At 38.1% G+C, this 15,529-nt stretch overlaps 1 protein-coding gene across 2 annotated transcripts in view; it reads left to right on the forward strand.

Annotated features, from left to right (window-relative positions):
- The window catches only part of NKAIN3 (sodium/potassium transporting ATPase interacting 3), a 381,873-nt gene extending 366,545 nt beyond the window's left edge, over positions 1 to 15,328 (forward strand). Inside the window, exons 6-7 of one of the 2 annotated variants that reach the window (XM_049818905.1) lie at positions 11,397 to 11,480; positions 15,152 to 15,328. In XM_049818905.1, coding sequence (XP_049674862.1) covers positions 11,397 to 11,480; positions 15,152 to 15,165 — 98 coding nt within the window. In that variant the 3' untranslated portion in view covers positions 15,166 to 15,328. The remainder of the gene's footprint in view (positions 1 to 11,396; positions 11,481 to 15,151) is intronic. The other variant, XM_049818912.1, reaches the window with a different exon arrangement.
- The last annotated feature ends 201 nt before the right edge of the window (positions 15,329 to 15,529 follow it).

The following is a 15,529-nucleotide window of genomic DNA, read 5'->3' on the forward strand; positions in this document are numbered from 1 at the left end:
AATATTGATTTTGTTTTAGTCTCCACCTTCCACCTCCTTGGCCTTTCTGTTTAAATTAAATCTTATTTTAAATGGATGCTATCCCAACCCCCAGTTGCCGGCACCTTAGCCTTTTCACTTAAATTGCATCTATTGTTAAATCAATCTTACTCCAGCATCCAGCATCCAGCATCCCTCTCCTGAGCTTTCCACTTGACATCACATACAGGCCTAAGTGGAGCCCATTCCTGTCCCTACCTTTCACCCAGCTTCTCTATTAAAATGAAACCTCTTTACAAATCCATTTTCCACTTCCAGTACCAATCTTCTTACTTCTTCATTTCTAAATGGCAACAGCTTTGTGTCTGGTTTAATTTGTGGAGCTCGAAAAGAAACTTTTCAGACTCCCACTCTTCTGTGTAAATGCCATTTTCCCCAAGTCTTAATTTTCATGCAGATGGGTTATCCTGATTTCTGGGCCTCAGCTAAAGTAATATTCATTTCATTGTTATTGTTGCTTAAGTGATAATTTCCCAGTTAGCACGTCGCACCTAAGAGCTCTGACTTGTAATAACTGCTGCCTTTGGCGTGGGAAGCGTACGCCTGGAACAAGTAGTGTGCCCATGTGATCAGGTGGTGTGCTGAGCCAAGGAGGGTACAGGATTAATCAGGCTCTACACTGGGCCATAAATTATTTTGGTTATATGCTGATAAGAAACCTGGGGATTCAGTGAGCTGAATGTTACAACTGAGACAAATACTCCTATGGCTTCCCGTTATACATACAACAAACTTGTGGATGAATTAGCAGTTTAGGTGGCCAGAGTTCTCAATGCCTTTTCCTTTATGCCCAAGTCTGGCCTGAGAGAGTGATAGTGAGGTTTCATTTTAGAAGAAAGAAATGTCCTCCCTTTTTCCTTACAGACAAAAACCTCAAAAATGAAAACAGATCCATGCAGACCAGCTGAGCTGAGCGACTGCCACTGAATTTTTCCTGAAGATGAGGTTTACTCGCAATTCCTGTCTGGCAATACTAAGCTTTGAAATACAACTCTAAAAAAGCCAAAGCTGCTAATTTTTTTGTTTTAAGGAAGTATCCATGACAAAAATCATACAATCTGGGTCCCATTGTATGTAATGGATCCTAGTGTATGTAGTCACACATTATAGCCTTAGGGGCTATTCAAACAACTACTTTGCAAAACAGCTACTGTATAAATTCAAAAAGAGATGGCTAACCAGCACAAGTCAGTGAAGTACCTTGAACCAAGCCATAAATTTCAGGTCATAGGTAATTTTGGAAGGTCATTTTTTTTGGTAAGGTACACTTTCTCAAAATGTGACAAAATCAAAGAACTCAAATAAGAATTAACTATCCACAGTTTTACTGATATTTGAAAATCTCAGCTCTAAATCTCTTAAATCTGAAGGCAACCAGCATGTTCCACCAAGAAAAGTTGTCAATTTTGTTTGGAAAAGGAAAGGATAACAATTTTGATTATTGATAAAATCAAAGCAAGAGAAAGACCCTTGCAAATAAAGTATCACAAGAATTTCTTAGAAGGACCACAGTCAAGGACCAAGAGAAAGGAGAAGATATTAAAATATTAAAACTAATATAAGGTTTTTTTGCTAAACCCTTTTCTTTAGCCTGTTGAAATTTTACCTATTCTTTAGTTCTTTTTACTGTGTCTCTAATGTCATAACACCTTCAACCTTTCATAAAATAACCTTTCTAAATTCCTGCTATTTGTAAACCTGGACTTGTCTATATGTTGTACTTTTCAGATTTTTCTAGTTGTACTATTTCAATAGCCCTAATTATTTCAGGATATAAGAGAAGCAAGATTTATAGCAAGAGGTGTTATCTTACTAAATTGGGTGATATAGCAGATATGGTTTTCCAGCTGGGCCAGCTGTTCAAATAAAATATAATACCTGTTCCTAAAACCCACATTTTTCAAAAAGGCTACATTATTTTTATAGTATTTAGTCTGTGTTGTGCGTTACTAGCTCTATATCATAACAAGTCTTTCTTTTACCAGTGCTCTGTGATCTGGGTCATAGCTGGACTCACTTTAAACTTCATTTGACATTCTTTTGGCTTGAATCAGTAAATATACAGTTGGTTTTGTTAGCAGAAATTTAATCTCAGTACATCTGTGATTTTCTCAATATTACAGGTTAGGTGCAGCAAAACCAAGTAGTAGTATGTGACTCTCATATGATGACTCTTATTCCTTGGCATTGATTTCTAGTCATTTTCTTTTCCTCCTTAATCACGACAATGTGTTATTTTGGAGGACTGAAATTCAAGAGTTACAAGATTCTCATAAAAGTGTATTTTTTACTTCATCTTTCTTCAGGGAGAAGATTTTTTTATGGATGAGGTCAATATTGCATTATCTTTCTTTATCATTTGTAGATTGATTCACTGGTGGCTTCAAACTGAGTATTAATCCTGCTACAGACTCTATTCCTCTTTTGCACATTCATCTTTCTCTGTACCAGCTACTAGGAAGACAGTTAACTCCATCCCAGCTGAAACCAGGACAAATGATACTAAGTTTCTAACAATAAGAAAACCATTTGCCTAGCCATCGTGTTTGCTGACATGCGTGATATTCCTTTTTTCACTCCATCATATATGAGACAACCACTGGCCATTGTAAACTCCACTTTTATAATGCTCTACATTTTTAGCTCTATTTTCCAAGACGAGAATGTAGTCATAATATATTTGGGGGTTTTGAGGAAATAATTTGTGTTGGTTACAGGGATGGTAATGCCAAGAGAAATATTACGAGATCAGCAAGAAGCCTTGAAGGTGAAGGTAGAGCAGGACAAAAGCAATAACTATATGAGGTGCAGTAGGTTTCCCCATTTGCAAAGAAACGCTCACAGAGACAAACTAGTACCTGTTGATGCACTTGGATGTGACTAAGTAGTAGACGTAGCAGATATATCCACAATGACTCTGAAATAGTGGATGATCAGATCTGGAGCAGACTGAGGGTACCATAGAGGACTTGATAGTGCATTTGTGGGGGCTAGAGAAGGCTGGCATGACACTGATCAACAGAAGGGTTATTTTCCTGGCTTTCCCATCTTGAAAAGCTAAAGGCAAGAACAAACAGAAGATTAGAGCTTGCCGATTTGTGCTCATCCACAGAGATAAAAGATTGGAAGAAGATTGAGAATCTGGAGATCACAGAAGGAGTTAATCCACTTCTGTTCTGATCTGTACACTTGAATTCAGACAAGGCACAGTTAAGTAGGACCACAAGCTTACCTGCTGGGAGGGAGAATGTGGGATTTTCTGCTGGTATGAGGAGAGGAAGACTCCAGCAGTGCTGGAGGCAGTGTTGTCTGCTTAGCAGAGAAAAAAGGCAGTTTGGAGTTTCAAGAGGCTGAAACCCTAGCAGATGGGTGGTAGAAAGCCTTGGGGTCTGCCTCTCCAAGGATTGAAGCAGACCACCACCAAGCAAGGTGTAGCTGTGAGTACAGTGTAGTTGCAGAGGAGGGAATGCACACTATGCCCTGCACTAAGGAGCAAATGTCATGTGGTGAAGCAGGATTTCTGCATAGGATGTCACTGACGGTCATGGGGGCAAAGGCAGGATGATAAATGAGAAGGAGGATGAGGAAACAGAAAATGCCTCACCTGAAATGGAAAACAATGTTACACAGTGTTAATATGCTTGATATCATAAAGTGGAAAATATCGCCAGACCAGTATTCTTCTGGAAAAGCTGATACCTGACCTCTCAGGCTACTGGAAGTACACATTTTAGCATGTGTGTCAAGTTCAAGATTCCAAGCCTGTCAAGGTAAAGATGGTAGTTCCGTACCTGGATCCCAGAAAAGTCAGTTACTAATAAAGGAAGGAAGGGTCAGGGAAGAAGGAGACTCTCCTGACTGACAGCAAAAGACATTAACAGGCAAAGATGTAAAGCAGATTTTAAAGCAAAGATCTGAAAATAGGTCTATAAGGGAAAGACAAGAAAAATGGCAACGTGGGCTGAATGTGACAGAGCTTTAGTCAGCCAGATCTTTGAAGTGGATGTGCACACTCCCTTTTATAGAAAACTCCCAAAGAAAACCGCAACACAAAAAAAGGCAGAATTAATTGGATTATAAACTAGCGTACTTCTTAAACGGAAAACTCAAAGTTACTGGATCAAACAAAACAGAAATGAGAGGCTTATAACATTTCCTCCCCTGTTGTCTGTGTCCATGCGGTTGGAGAACCATGCTTCCCATTTGAGTCTCAGCCAAGCCTCTGGTTTCTTGAATCGCAACAGACTCTGCTTGGCCTCCCGAGTCCTCAGCAGTGCCTCCTCTCCATCATCTCTAAGGCCCGCCTGGTTTGCTGCTCCCCACTGCGGCCTCTGCTTGAGGAGCAGGCTGGCAGCTCCTTGCCTCTCTGGCTTGTGTCCTGTGCTGTGCCACAAACACAGACACGCTCTCCTGAACATCCTTGGCTCACTCCTGTTCACTCTTCGTAAGACAAGTAAAGATACAAACACATGAAGCAAATAGCATGTCACAGAGAGTGGCAGCAGCAAAGTTCAGGAACAGTCTTCCATCCCCAGGAAGGTGGGAACAAAAATCCAGAATCACTCAATAATAAAAAGAATCCTTCCAGTCTTGTAACCTACTTCTAAAAATAAAGTTAATATTCTGTTGTGAATAGATGATGTGAACTTTCCTCTATGCACAGAAATCCTTTCCTTCAAATGCCCTAAGTGTTCTGATGGGCATGGCTTTATGTCATGTATTTGATCCTGTAAATACTTTGCTCTAGGAAGCTTATCTTTAATTATTCAAGAAAGTTGAACAGGGTCTGCATTACATAAAGGGAACATTGATTTCACATGCTAAAGCATCTGTGACTTGTAGTTAAGGTTAGAAACATAAATTGCGATATTCTTCAATATATAATAACCAGGCAGATATAAACACTTAAGTGTTGTCTCAAAAATAAATAATTGGATCAGACTGACAAGCAACTGGAAAAAAAAAAAAAAGAAACTGGTATGGATACAAAGAACAACAGGCCAGAAATAGAGCCCAGTGGGACTCAACTGATAGAAAAAAGATACCCAACTTGAAGGAACAAAACACCTAACTTGTGACTTAGCAATGAACTGTAAGTGGAATAGATCAATTCCAATTGGTCCTAGCATCTGCAGTAAACATTTTTAAAAGAACTCTGTAGTTTATGGCATCAAACTCAGCAGAAATATAAAAGCACGCTAATACATAACATATATCCCTGAATCAGAATACCAAAAAAAGATCAAAGCATAACTTCAAAAAGCAGATTCAAAGTTCTGTCTCTTCTGAAGCCAATTTGGACACATTTATGGTGAAGATCGTATGTTTGGAGGTGTGATTGAAGCTGTCGCAGCCTTCTGTACAACAGTCTTTCCTCTTGACTACTTGAGCTGCCATTTTAGTGGATAGACTGGGTATGTGTTGTGAAAACTCAATGGCAATGTTTCTTTCTTGGTATAGTGTAAATGTAATTGATAGATGTAGTTTCTGGGCATTTAATATCTTTTATGCATGGAATATTTTTCCTTTGCTAGCTTAATTTGTACATAGGCAGTATAATAACTTTAATGGTAAGAAAAAAAAGGAATCCCAGAGCATTCTGCACCAAAAGGGCTTAGATCAGAAAAGGTGCAAGAGAGGGGAAAATCAGTAATTAGTGAAAACAAGTGAGCTAAGATTCTTCACATTTCTAATTTTCTTAATGTATAAAAATAATGTAGGAAGTTGTAATTGGAATTGTTCGCAATTTACTTTGGTCATACACAGAAAGAAGGCTACCCTTCACTGAATTTGAAATCTTATTCTAGAACTAGCAATAGCACCTTTAAATACAAGCCTCAGAAAAAAGCTTTCTTTTTCTGAAGTGTTTTTAAAGACAACTTCCGTATGCTTTTTTCCATAAATAAATAACAAGTCATCTAGTTATTAGTCACTAGACAAGTATTTTAGTCATCAATACAAAAATTAAGAAAACAATGTTAGTATTCTCATTAAAATGTTAGTATTTGCATTAAAACAAGGAACAGTAAAATAGTGACCTGTATAGGAAGAAAACGTATTATCAGAAATATTTTGTTTGAACAGTATTGCTGATGAATAACATAAGCCATAGCCAATTATGCTGAGATGTATGGGATGTTTGCTGCCCAGGCTGATTTGCTTTGCTGAAAAGGTTAGGCTCTGGTAAGTATTTAGAGAGACTAAGATAAAACATTTTATACCAAAATGGAAAACTGTTCCTCATCAGTGTGTTCTGCATATGGGTTTGCGGATAGCACAACATCACGAAAAACAGATGTTTGCTGAAGCCTAAAGGAAAGGATTCCTACATATTTGCATCTTAAAGTTTATCCTTTTCTGATACTAAATTAGTGATAATAAACTTGTGATAAGTATTTTTCCTATAGACCTTATGTATGATGACTGTACTTTTCCAGGGGCTTTCACCATGTAGTGGCCAAGGGTCCTTGACGACCTGAAAGTGATTGAGAATTATTTACTTTAAGAAAAAAAAAACGTAGTCAGGCAGCCTGTCATTTAACCTCAGTAATGGGATGGTATGGCTGTAAACAGCTTTCAAAGGCATGGCACAGAGAATATTTTGGAAAGGTATTTTCATATTTGGAATGACTCAGGGATCTGGGATAAGAAGGTTTGAGTCACTTTCACTTTCTAATAACTTTGACCTTCCTCATACTTTTTTCATCTTACTGGGCACTCGTATCCTTGGAAAATAAAAAAATCTCTGAACATCCAATTAAAATATTGGATGTCACAACTCTGATACAATGAGGGGAAAGTTCAATAGTTAAAATTTCTGCCCTTCTTAAGTCATCTTGTGAGAGGATGATTCTTTCAGCACAGTCCTGCAGAGAAGCATGGTACTTGTGTGTTACAACGTAGGGCAGTTTTTAAATGACGATCTGTCTCAATAGGGGGAGATTAAGAAGAAAATCTAGTGCAAAATCTTAACAATTACTGCGGAACCCTGAAATATTCCCCTTCTAGCTTCCAGTAATAAAACTTTATGTAAAGGCTTGTCTCTTAGTAGTTTTCTACCACTTTATCCTGTTTTAACCTGATTACGATCTAGTACTTTGTAGAGACAGAGCAGCAATCACAGTGTCACAGATGATTACTGATGTCTCTTCTTCTCCCTTTCTTAATTGTCTTGCGCACATTCTCCCTCCTTTAGTCCTCTACATAAATGAGAAGCTATTCCTGGGATCTGTGATTCTTCTGCTGCATAATTTGAGGCTTTGGTGCTCAGACTTAGTATGAAGAGGGGAAAATGGATAGTGTCGGCTCCAGACAGATAGCTGGGTCAGTCTGGCTGGTTCAGTGAAGGGTGTAAGAACAGCATGTCTCTTGAGAATGGAAGGCAGCTGAAAAAGTAGACACCCTAGAAAAAACCCTTGCTTATCTGGGAAGTTTATATAAGCTACAAGTGCAAACACTGGAAAGTGCAAAGTTTGGACTTTATGCATCTACCACTGACTTCTTATGATCAATCCCCCATTTTTACTTCCTCTTCCTTGTTGACTTTGGCTCCTTTTCTTACTACCTGTCGCTTATGTGACCTGGTTACACCCTCCCCAGTTACACACCTTTTCTTAAAGAATGCCATTGCATTAATATATTGCCGTTCAAAAAATAACAGCACAAGGAAAATAACGCACTGCAAAACAGTATTTAGAGCCCTTTAGGTTAAGAAAATCTTCTGTACATAAAAACACACGATCAAGCAGCTGCTAGCCTGCCCCTCTCTTGGAAAGGGGACAGCTGGGGGTACCAGCCATTCAAGCAGTCAGTTTTGGGGTTTACCCTCTTTTATATAAAGGAGAGGCAAGCATCAATAGGATCTAAGGTATTCCAGGCCAAGAGGCTGAAGGATTTGCTAAGAATTGTGCTATCTGCATATTGCTTTGCTCTGTTCATACCCTGCACCTCCAGACACGCTTAGAATTTGCCAACTTTGAAAGGAGAAATTAGTAATATACCAATGGGCTGACAAGCTCTGGCAGCTGTTTGCACAGGGCCTGCCAGCAGGTCAGTGGGACATTGCCAGAGAAGCTGAATTCCAGATGAAAGGGTGGGAAAGGAGAAAGGATTTTTTCACAGCTCCGATTCTTCTGTGCTAACTTCAAAGGAAAGCAAATTTGAACTGGCATATGGGCGAACGCACTGGATTAATAGTAGTAAGACAAACGTAAATGTCATCTGTCTAGAAAAGAATAAGCCTCAAAATTACTGATGACAGTAGATACACTTTCTTCAGCCAGCAGCATATTGCACTTTTCTCACTCAGGCAGATTATGACAACTGTTCCTCTGATATGGCCTGTGAGTGAATGAACATCATTTTAATGGACTACCCACAGTGGACAGCCACCACAGATATGCACTTCCAAGCCCAGCAGGTAGTGAACTCTAAAGGAACATTTCACACTGGCCATTAAGTATCCAGCATGACCACAAAATTGAGGTGACACAAAGAGAGAGCAATTCCCTGGGAATATGGATCATGTTTTGCAGCCAGCTGCAGATAAAGTAACTAGCTTCTGCTGTAAGCTGCTATTATCTGTGGGGTGCTAAAAAATCCTCTGCCTAGGATTTTAAGTTTCTCTCTGCATGACTGTAGTTAATGACTGGACTCCGTGGGGTGTTCCTTGTTTAGTGACTGAATATCCCTACTGCTAACAAGTTGTGGGGTTGTTGTTTGGGGTTTTTTTCATTTAATGCATAGAATTATAGAAATATATAGAAAATTTTTGTGTGTGTGTTGAACTTTCTTCCAGGCATATGCAACTTTCTGAAGTTAATTATTGTAGTCCTATGAATGTCTGGCAGAAATTATCCATAATCGTTAACCAGGCCAGAAAGAAACAAAATCAATTATTTGATATCAACCTGAAACTAATGTTCTCCCCTTGGGAAACCTATAGAAATGTTGCTGCTGTTTACTTTTGGTCATTTAAACAGAGGGATATATGCATCTGAAAAGTTCAGTCAATGTAAAGTTGTAAAGTATTTGATCCAAAAGTTGGATGTCTAAGATGCCTGTTTGAACTGAAACGTACATAGTAATGTCTTTATATGGAATGAAAATAAAAATTCAAATTTCTATATTTAATGGCCATTTGTGGTCTTAGTCCTGGAAAACTACTAGATACAAGTGGTGAAAATATCAGTTAAAATCAGACTGAATTTTTAAAACTAAAAGTAACTTATAATTTAAACAGCTGGTGATGAATCTTCATATTAAAGAGCTATCAGCCATAACATAGAGTGCATAATGAAAAATGACACATTCCATTGTCTTTTGTGATAGAGCATCTTCTTGCCTTGAGAATTAGCTTCACGTGAATTTTAAGTCAAACTTCAACTTTAATACTATATAACACATCTTGGATTGCAAAGGAGAAAGCCTCGGTTAAACAGGTTTGAGCAGCTCATCTCAAAACTTGTTGGATGGTGCTAATAAATATATTTTCTTTGTCTGACAAAGACACATCTATGTTGCCAATTGTTAATACATATTGACTTCATTTCTTTCTCCAAAAGATTTGTTGGTAGAAGGACTAGTTACTTTAAATTCTCTCCCTGCTTACAGTTGCAGATGATGCTTGTGATTGCTGAGAGGAATGATGTGTGGTTCTGAAGTGCTGAATTATCTCAAAAACATACTTTCTAACTCCTTCTGTCACATGTCCTCAGTAAAAAAATAAACTCCTTCAGAGAGCAGGGAAAACTAAAGTATATAACCACAGGAAAAAAAACACCAAACCAAACCAAAACGTCACTATGGACACGATTTATTCTAACAAAATGAATCAGTAACTGTCTTACATTAGACATCTAGATATTTTAAAAATCAACTTTTACAAAAATGTATCTGCAAATATGTCTCTCTGTAAGAGTTCAGTCCCATTAGTGCTTAAGTCAATTTTGATGTATGCTATTTTATTTAGTGACAGCATTCTGAAGGAGAGCTGCAACGTGAAAGAAATACAGTATAAAGAGGAGGTGCAGATAGGCTAAGGTTGGCACTCGGGCTGGGTCACCTCTTCAGCATTATGTCCTGCTCAGACAGTTTTAAGAAAACAGTCTTGCGGCTAAGGTGATGCTGTATGATTGAAGTACACCAAGTTCAGTTTTCAGCCAAGCTACCCCTTTCCTGGAGCCATGAGGAGAGGCAACTAAAATCCACAGGAGCGTTTTCACAGATTGCAGTGGGTAATTTCATCAGCCCTTCAATCTCTAAGCCTTATTTCCCCATCCCCTCATCCTGGTGAGCACTCTTTCTTTCTTTGTTTACCTAGTGCGTACATCGCCTGGGAAGGGGCTGTTGCTTATTAGGTGCTTATATGGTGATTAACACAATGAGGATCTAAAGTCTGCTTAGGACTTTTGTATATATGCCTATGTATAAACAAATGAAGGCTGTTGCTTTCCATGTGACCAAAGAATCCTAATGTGCTCTGAATTTGTCAGCTCTGCACAGGTCTGCAAAAAGCCCTTCTAAATCAACAGAAAAATAACCTTCTGCATGAACTTGCTTTTAAGTTTTCTAGGATAGCTTGGATGTGTGGCTTCTCGAAGCTGCTTAAAATCTTACCAAAAATAACGAGATACAAGACTCGGACTAAAATGTCTTATTTTAAAATCATTATGACACAGAAGGAACTAAAAACTTCTCAAGAGCAGATATCCCCACGTTATTTCTGACACAGAAATCCTGAGAGAAAGTGGAAGGATTCTGAAAAGGCTTCCTGTCCCCACAAGTTCACCTGGAGAAGATGCTGCTGCTTTTTCACATTCAGTTCTCACCTGATTATTCTTAACTCAGCTGACGCACCTTTGGTTTTTGTCGGTGCGTTACATTCCTGCAAGTCCATTAAGTCATAAAAGTTTAGGTGAAATTAGCTTGAGGAGCTAAACTGTTTCCACTGCCTAAGTGTCCAAACCCTTCAAAAGGAGTTGAAAGTGAATTATGAAATATATGCTGAGAGTGCCCCAAAGAGAAGCAGCTACATTACCCCACAGTGGTTTCTGGTTACATACTCTGCAGATCCGTGAATGCTCCTTTTGCACGCACACTGGCAGAAGTGTGCATGTCTGGTCAGCCAGCTGCTCGCCTGTCTTGCCAGGCACGGGGCTAAATGGACCCCAGGGAAGGAAGAGCACAGAGCCCTCTGTAAGCAGTTTCCGCAGCATCTTTACCTACTTGGTTTATTTCTTGTACGCAAACCTGTGCATGCGCTTACTATTTTTTTTAACATAATTTGTCCATATTTCTTTTTCAGTTGACATATTTTCATTTCCATTTGTTCATTTCTGGAACTGTTGTATTTTCAGTTGATTTCATAGGCGGACTTGACACATACTCCTACCGACAGCCCCCCCAGGAACATGTTGAGTTAAAGCCTGTAAAGCCTGTAGGTAAGGTTCTGGTCCTGTGGACCGCATTAATCCTTCTAACTGGACTGAAAGCTGACCTTCTCCTGAAATAATTTTGGCATCAGGTTACTAATAATTTAATTATATTTTAATTAGAACTTAATTAAAAATTAATCGACATAAAACATTCGCGTAGGACCACTTTGTCACTGATGACATATCCACTAAAGCAAGGATTAGTAGATATCACTACGTCTGCCACATCGTGCCTTGGCTTAACGCAAGGAGAGGCTCTCAGTGAAGGATGGAATTGCTTCCTTGCTGACTTTTTAGCAAGAAAAGAGCTGGTTTATGGCTGCTATAAACCTTAATGAGATTAACCCATTTATGAAAAAGCAGAAGCTTTTACATTTGTCTAGCTACTGAACGGAAAATGTTTGCTGAAAAACTGCTAGTCAGCTTAATATCTATCTATCCGTAGAGTCTCACTGGAAGTTCATTATCTCTTTGCCATCACTTATTTGCTTCCACCATGAAAATCACATTTTCATAGACTCTTCCTGCTCTGCTACCTAATGAATAAGTTTGGATGCATATCTATTCTTTTTATGTGTAATAAATTAAGGTATGGGGAGACATTACTAGTACATATATTTTGGCAGAAGCTCAGATAACTTCAAATAGATGATATTTCAAAGTATTACTGGTAAAACAGAAGATGCTCATTTGGAAATTCTTAGATGCTTGTAACTTGTTGCTGTGATGCTTTCTGGTTTTAAATTTACCTTCAGGCCTCTCATGCATCTTAAATGCAACATAAGACCCATGTGCAGCTAATTAACTGAAACTGATTTAATGACTTACTGTATTTTACTTACCAGTTAACAGAATTAAAATGGGTTTGAAGGTTTTTCCTGGTGTATGCATGTGTGGATGTGCCGGGAGTTTTAATTTAAAGTGGACAATTGCTAACCAAACGTTTTGAGTTGGCACTTGACACCTGAACATTTCTTCTGACTTTATTAATTTTTGCATGTTTTTTTTAAATATATTTTATTCATGCTGCAGCTTTCAGTTTGTAGAAATAACCATGGAAAAAATTTTACTCAAATTTAGTGAGTAAATATTGTAGGATTATGAAGGCCCAAAAAGGAGAAAAGCCCTTTCTCAATATGACTGTGTGTGTTAGATCAGGAAGAAATATCACATTAAGACATCAAAATGAAACGATGAACAGTTTGACATGGCATTAAGTACAACTTCTAAACTGGAATCTGCATTCTCAGTAATATTTCATTAAATGCCAACTTTTCTGTATTTTCCGTGGGAATGATGATAGCAAAATGGGGTTTTGACCATTCTGAATAAGCTGCTAGGCTGAAAAAGTGACATTGTTATCCAGGAAGAAGAAAGCCACAGCTACAACATTTACACCTCCACCTCTCCATAAAAGATTTTAATCTCTAAACCTGCATGCAGGTTAATTTTAAACTATTAGGTGAATAAATGTTTAGTACTTTCTTAGCAAATTTACTATAATTAAAGGAGAGGAAAAAAGAACATTTTCACAGAAGACGTATAAATATGTTCCTGCAGAATATGTTCATTTGTTTTGCGGTAGAAAAGTCACAGAATCTGAGAATTTTCTCTTTGATAGCAGATTATGGTTAAGTAGCTCAAGGGATTTGGGGGTTGTTGGTGAGCTTGCAATACTGGAGAATAAATGGCACCTTCCCATTGCCCATGTATGGGCACTGTACAGCTGGGAGGACCCTCTCTGGCCTTTTTATTGCTGCTAGAAGTATGAAACTGGAAGACAAATTATATCGTGTTCTCTTCTTTATTGATGTTTTGGCTTTATACGCTGAAAGATACAGAGAGGATCTTTACCTAAGCAGGGAGGAAGAGTACTATCAGTGATCAAAGTCTGAATTAAAAGCCAAATTGCTGGAAACAATTTGTATGGTCAGTGGATTGTGCCAGAAATTTGCAGATGTTTGTCCCTCTGCAGCACATCAGCCTTCTTGACATCTTTTGATAAGTTAGTTGCTATCTGTATCAGTTATATATAGTCTGAGAATCCAGAGTATCCCTAAGAAATGTGACTTCTGGTATCCAGGCTGTGAAAAACTCCATTTCTGTTCTCTTAGAATTGAACATGAATAATGCTTGTTAAATATATTCAAAGCCTTAATAAAGGTTACAGATCTTTTGTCATCCTTACAACTTTACTCATGGGAAAAATTAGTGTGATGCTTTTTATAAATGAAAGCTTGGCTATATTTCCCTTTTTCTCATCCCTTTTGTTTCCTTTATGTCATTCATAAATTAACTAAACATAGCCCATTGAAAATACAAGGTTTTGTGGCCTCATCCAAACTATGTAGAAGACAGTCTCTTTTTAACAAGTACTCATATTCAGCATGATGTCTACTTAGTGCTGCCATAATTATTAATGATTAGCAAGTCTAAGATTAGTTTTCCTTGTCACCCCTGAGAAGAGGCTAAATCTGAACTTGTTCTCATGGGGAACACTTTTTAATGCAAATATGAATGATCATAGCTTGTCTGTTTACTCTTTGTTCTGCCTATAACTCCATTAGGCTACTGGACAAGGAGAAGCAGGATCTTTGCCCTGAACTGTGCAGTTTCAATTAAGATATGTGTAAGGCAGGAGACAAGAGAGGGAGTGGAAAAAAATCATCATGTTCTCTTAATGGGCTAAAGCATAGGGACTATAAAGAAGACTATTGTGTTTTCATCTGTTTCGAGCACAATATCAACAGCCGGGTCACTCAGTAGTATTTAGAATTGCTTCATGTACTGCTACATGGAAAAAAGAGGAACATGGGGATTAGATGAAAAAAAAGAAGAAGTTGCATTTTGGCTTGCATTAGGGTTTTTAATCATTATTATTAATGGTTTGCAGAAGTTCAAGTTTATAGGTGCCTTATTCCTGTCTGGATGAATATGTCTGATCCAGTGCTCCTATAGCTTTGGGCAACCCTGTCTGGACAGACACCAAATCCCTAATTCCAATTAGGGATGTCCCTAGCATTTCTAGGGACATTGCTAACTTCTGCTCGTGGGACTCATTCAGTGTCTGAGAAACTCTGCCAGTGGAGCGGTCACCACTGTGTGATGGGTCTGTGTGGACCTGTCTTGTTTGTATTTTCTCCTGAGACTCTACCCACTGTAAAATTGCTATGAAAGACCATCATAGATTGTCCAAGATTACACAAGTGAACATAGTTTACAGGGAGTCATGTGAGAATACCTAGATTCAGCAGGCATGTGGTTGTGGTGAGGACTATAAATAGTGTAAGTCCAGCTCAAATGCACATGTTTGTAATGAGGTCATGTCAGCATTTTATAACCTGGTGAAAATACATCTTAAATTGTTAAAATATATTATGATAAAAAGAATCTAGTATTATGTTAGCTTTGAACATGTTTCACCACCTGCGGGATTTTTCCCTAAATGTGTTTTGCCTTTGTGGTATCCATGATACAAAGCTACTGCTTTGTACCCAAATATTCATTCTTGACCTTATATGTGTGTCATACAGCTGAGGAATTAGTGACCAGAGGTGATTTATCCACTTGTTCATTATTTACTAACCGGTCAGCTGGTGTGAATTTACATCTCACAAATTAGAAGATAAACAGAATAGGTTTTAATTTGTAAGTAATTCATATATTCTGCCTTTTAGGTCGAAGTAAGTAACGAACATGTACTCAAGACTTCTCCTGCTGTAGCTGAAGAAACAGACTGTAGAAGAAAAGACCAACCTTGTGACTCATCGTTCTGGAAGAAACCCACCATCCGTTTCTCACGGCATGTGGATTCTTCTTCCCACAGGCTCAGTGTCATTATCAGCGTTGTTATTTCGTAGATCCTTGTAGATGATCTTGAATTTTTGAATAATTTACTTATATGGACACTTGTAAATTGTAAATTTTTTCTTTTTTAATTTCAATATTTTTACAACATTTAGTCTTAAGGCATGAAAACAAAACAACCTGTGAAAACTAGGAGAAGGGTGCGTCTTTCTCAAACAAGTCAGTATTTTTTGACTGATAGAATCATA

The sequence above is a fragment of the Accipiter gentilis genome, chromosome 2 (genome assembly GCF_929443795.1).
Source record: "Accipiter gentilis chromosome 2, bAccGen1.1, whole genome shotgun sequence".
Classification (NCBI taxonomy): Eukaryota; Metazoa; Chordata; class Aves; order Accipitriformes; family Accipitridae; genus Astur; species Astur gentilis.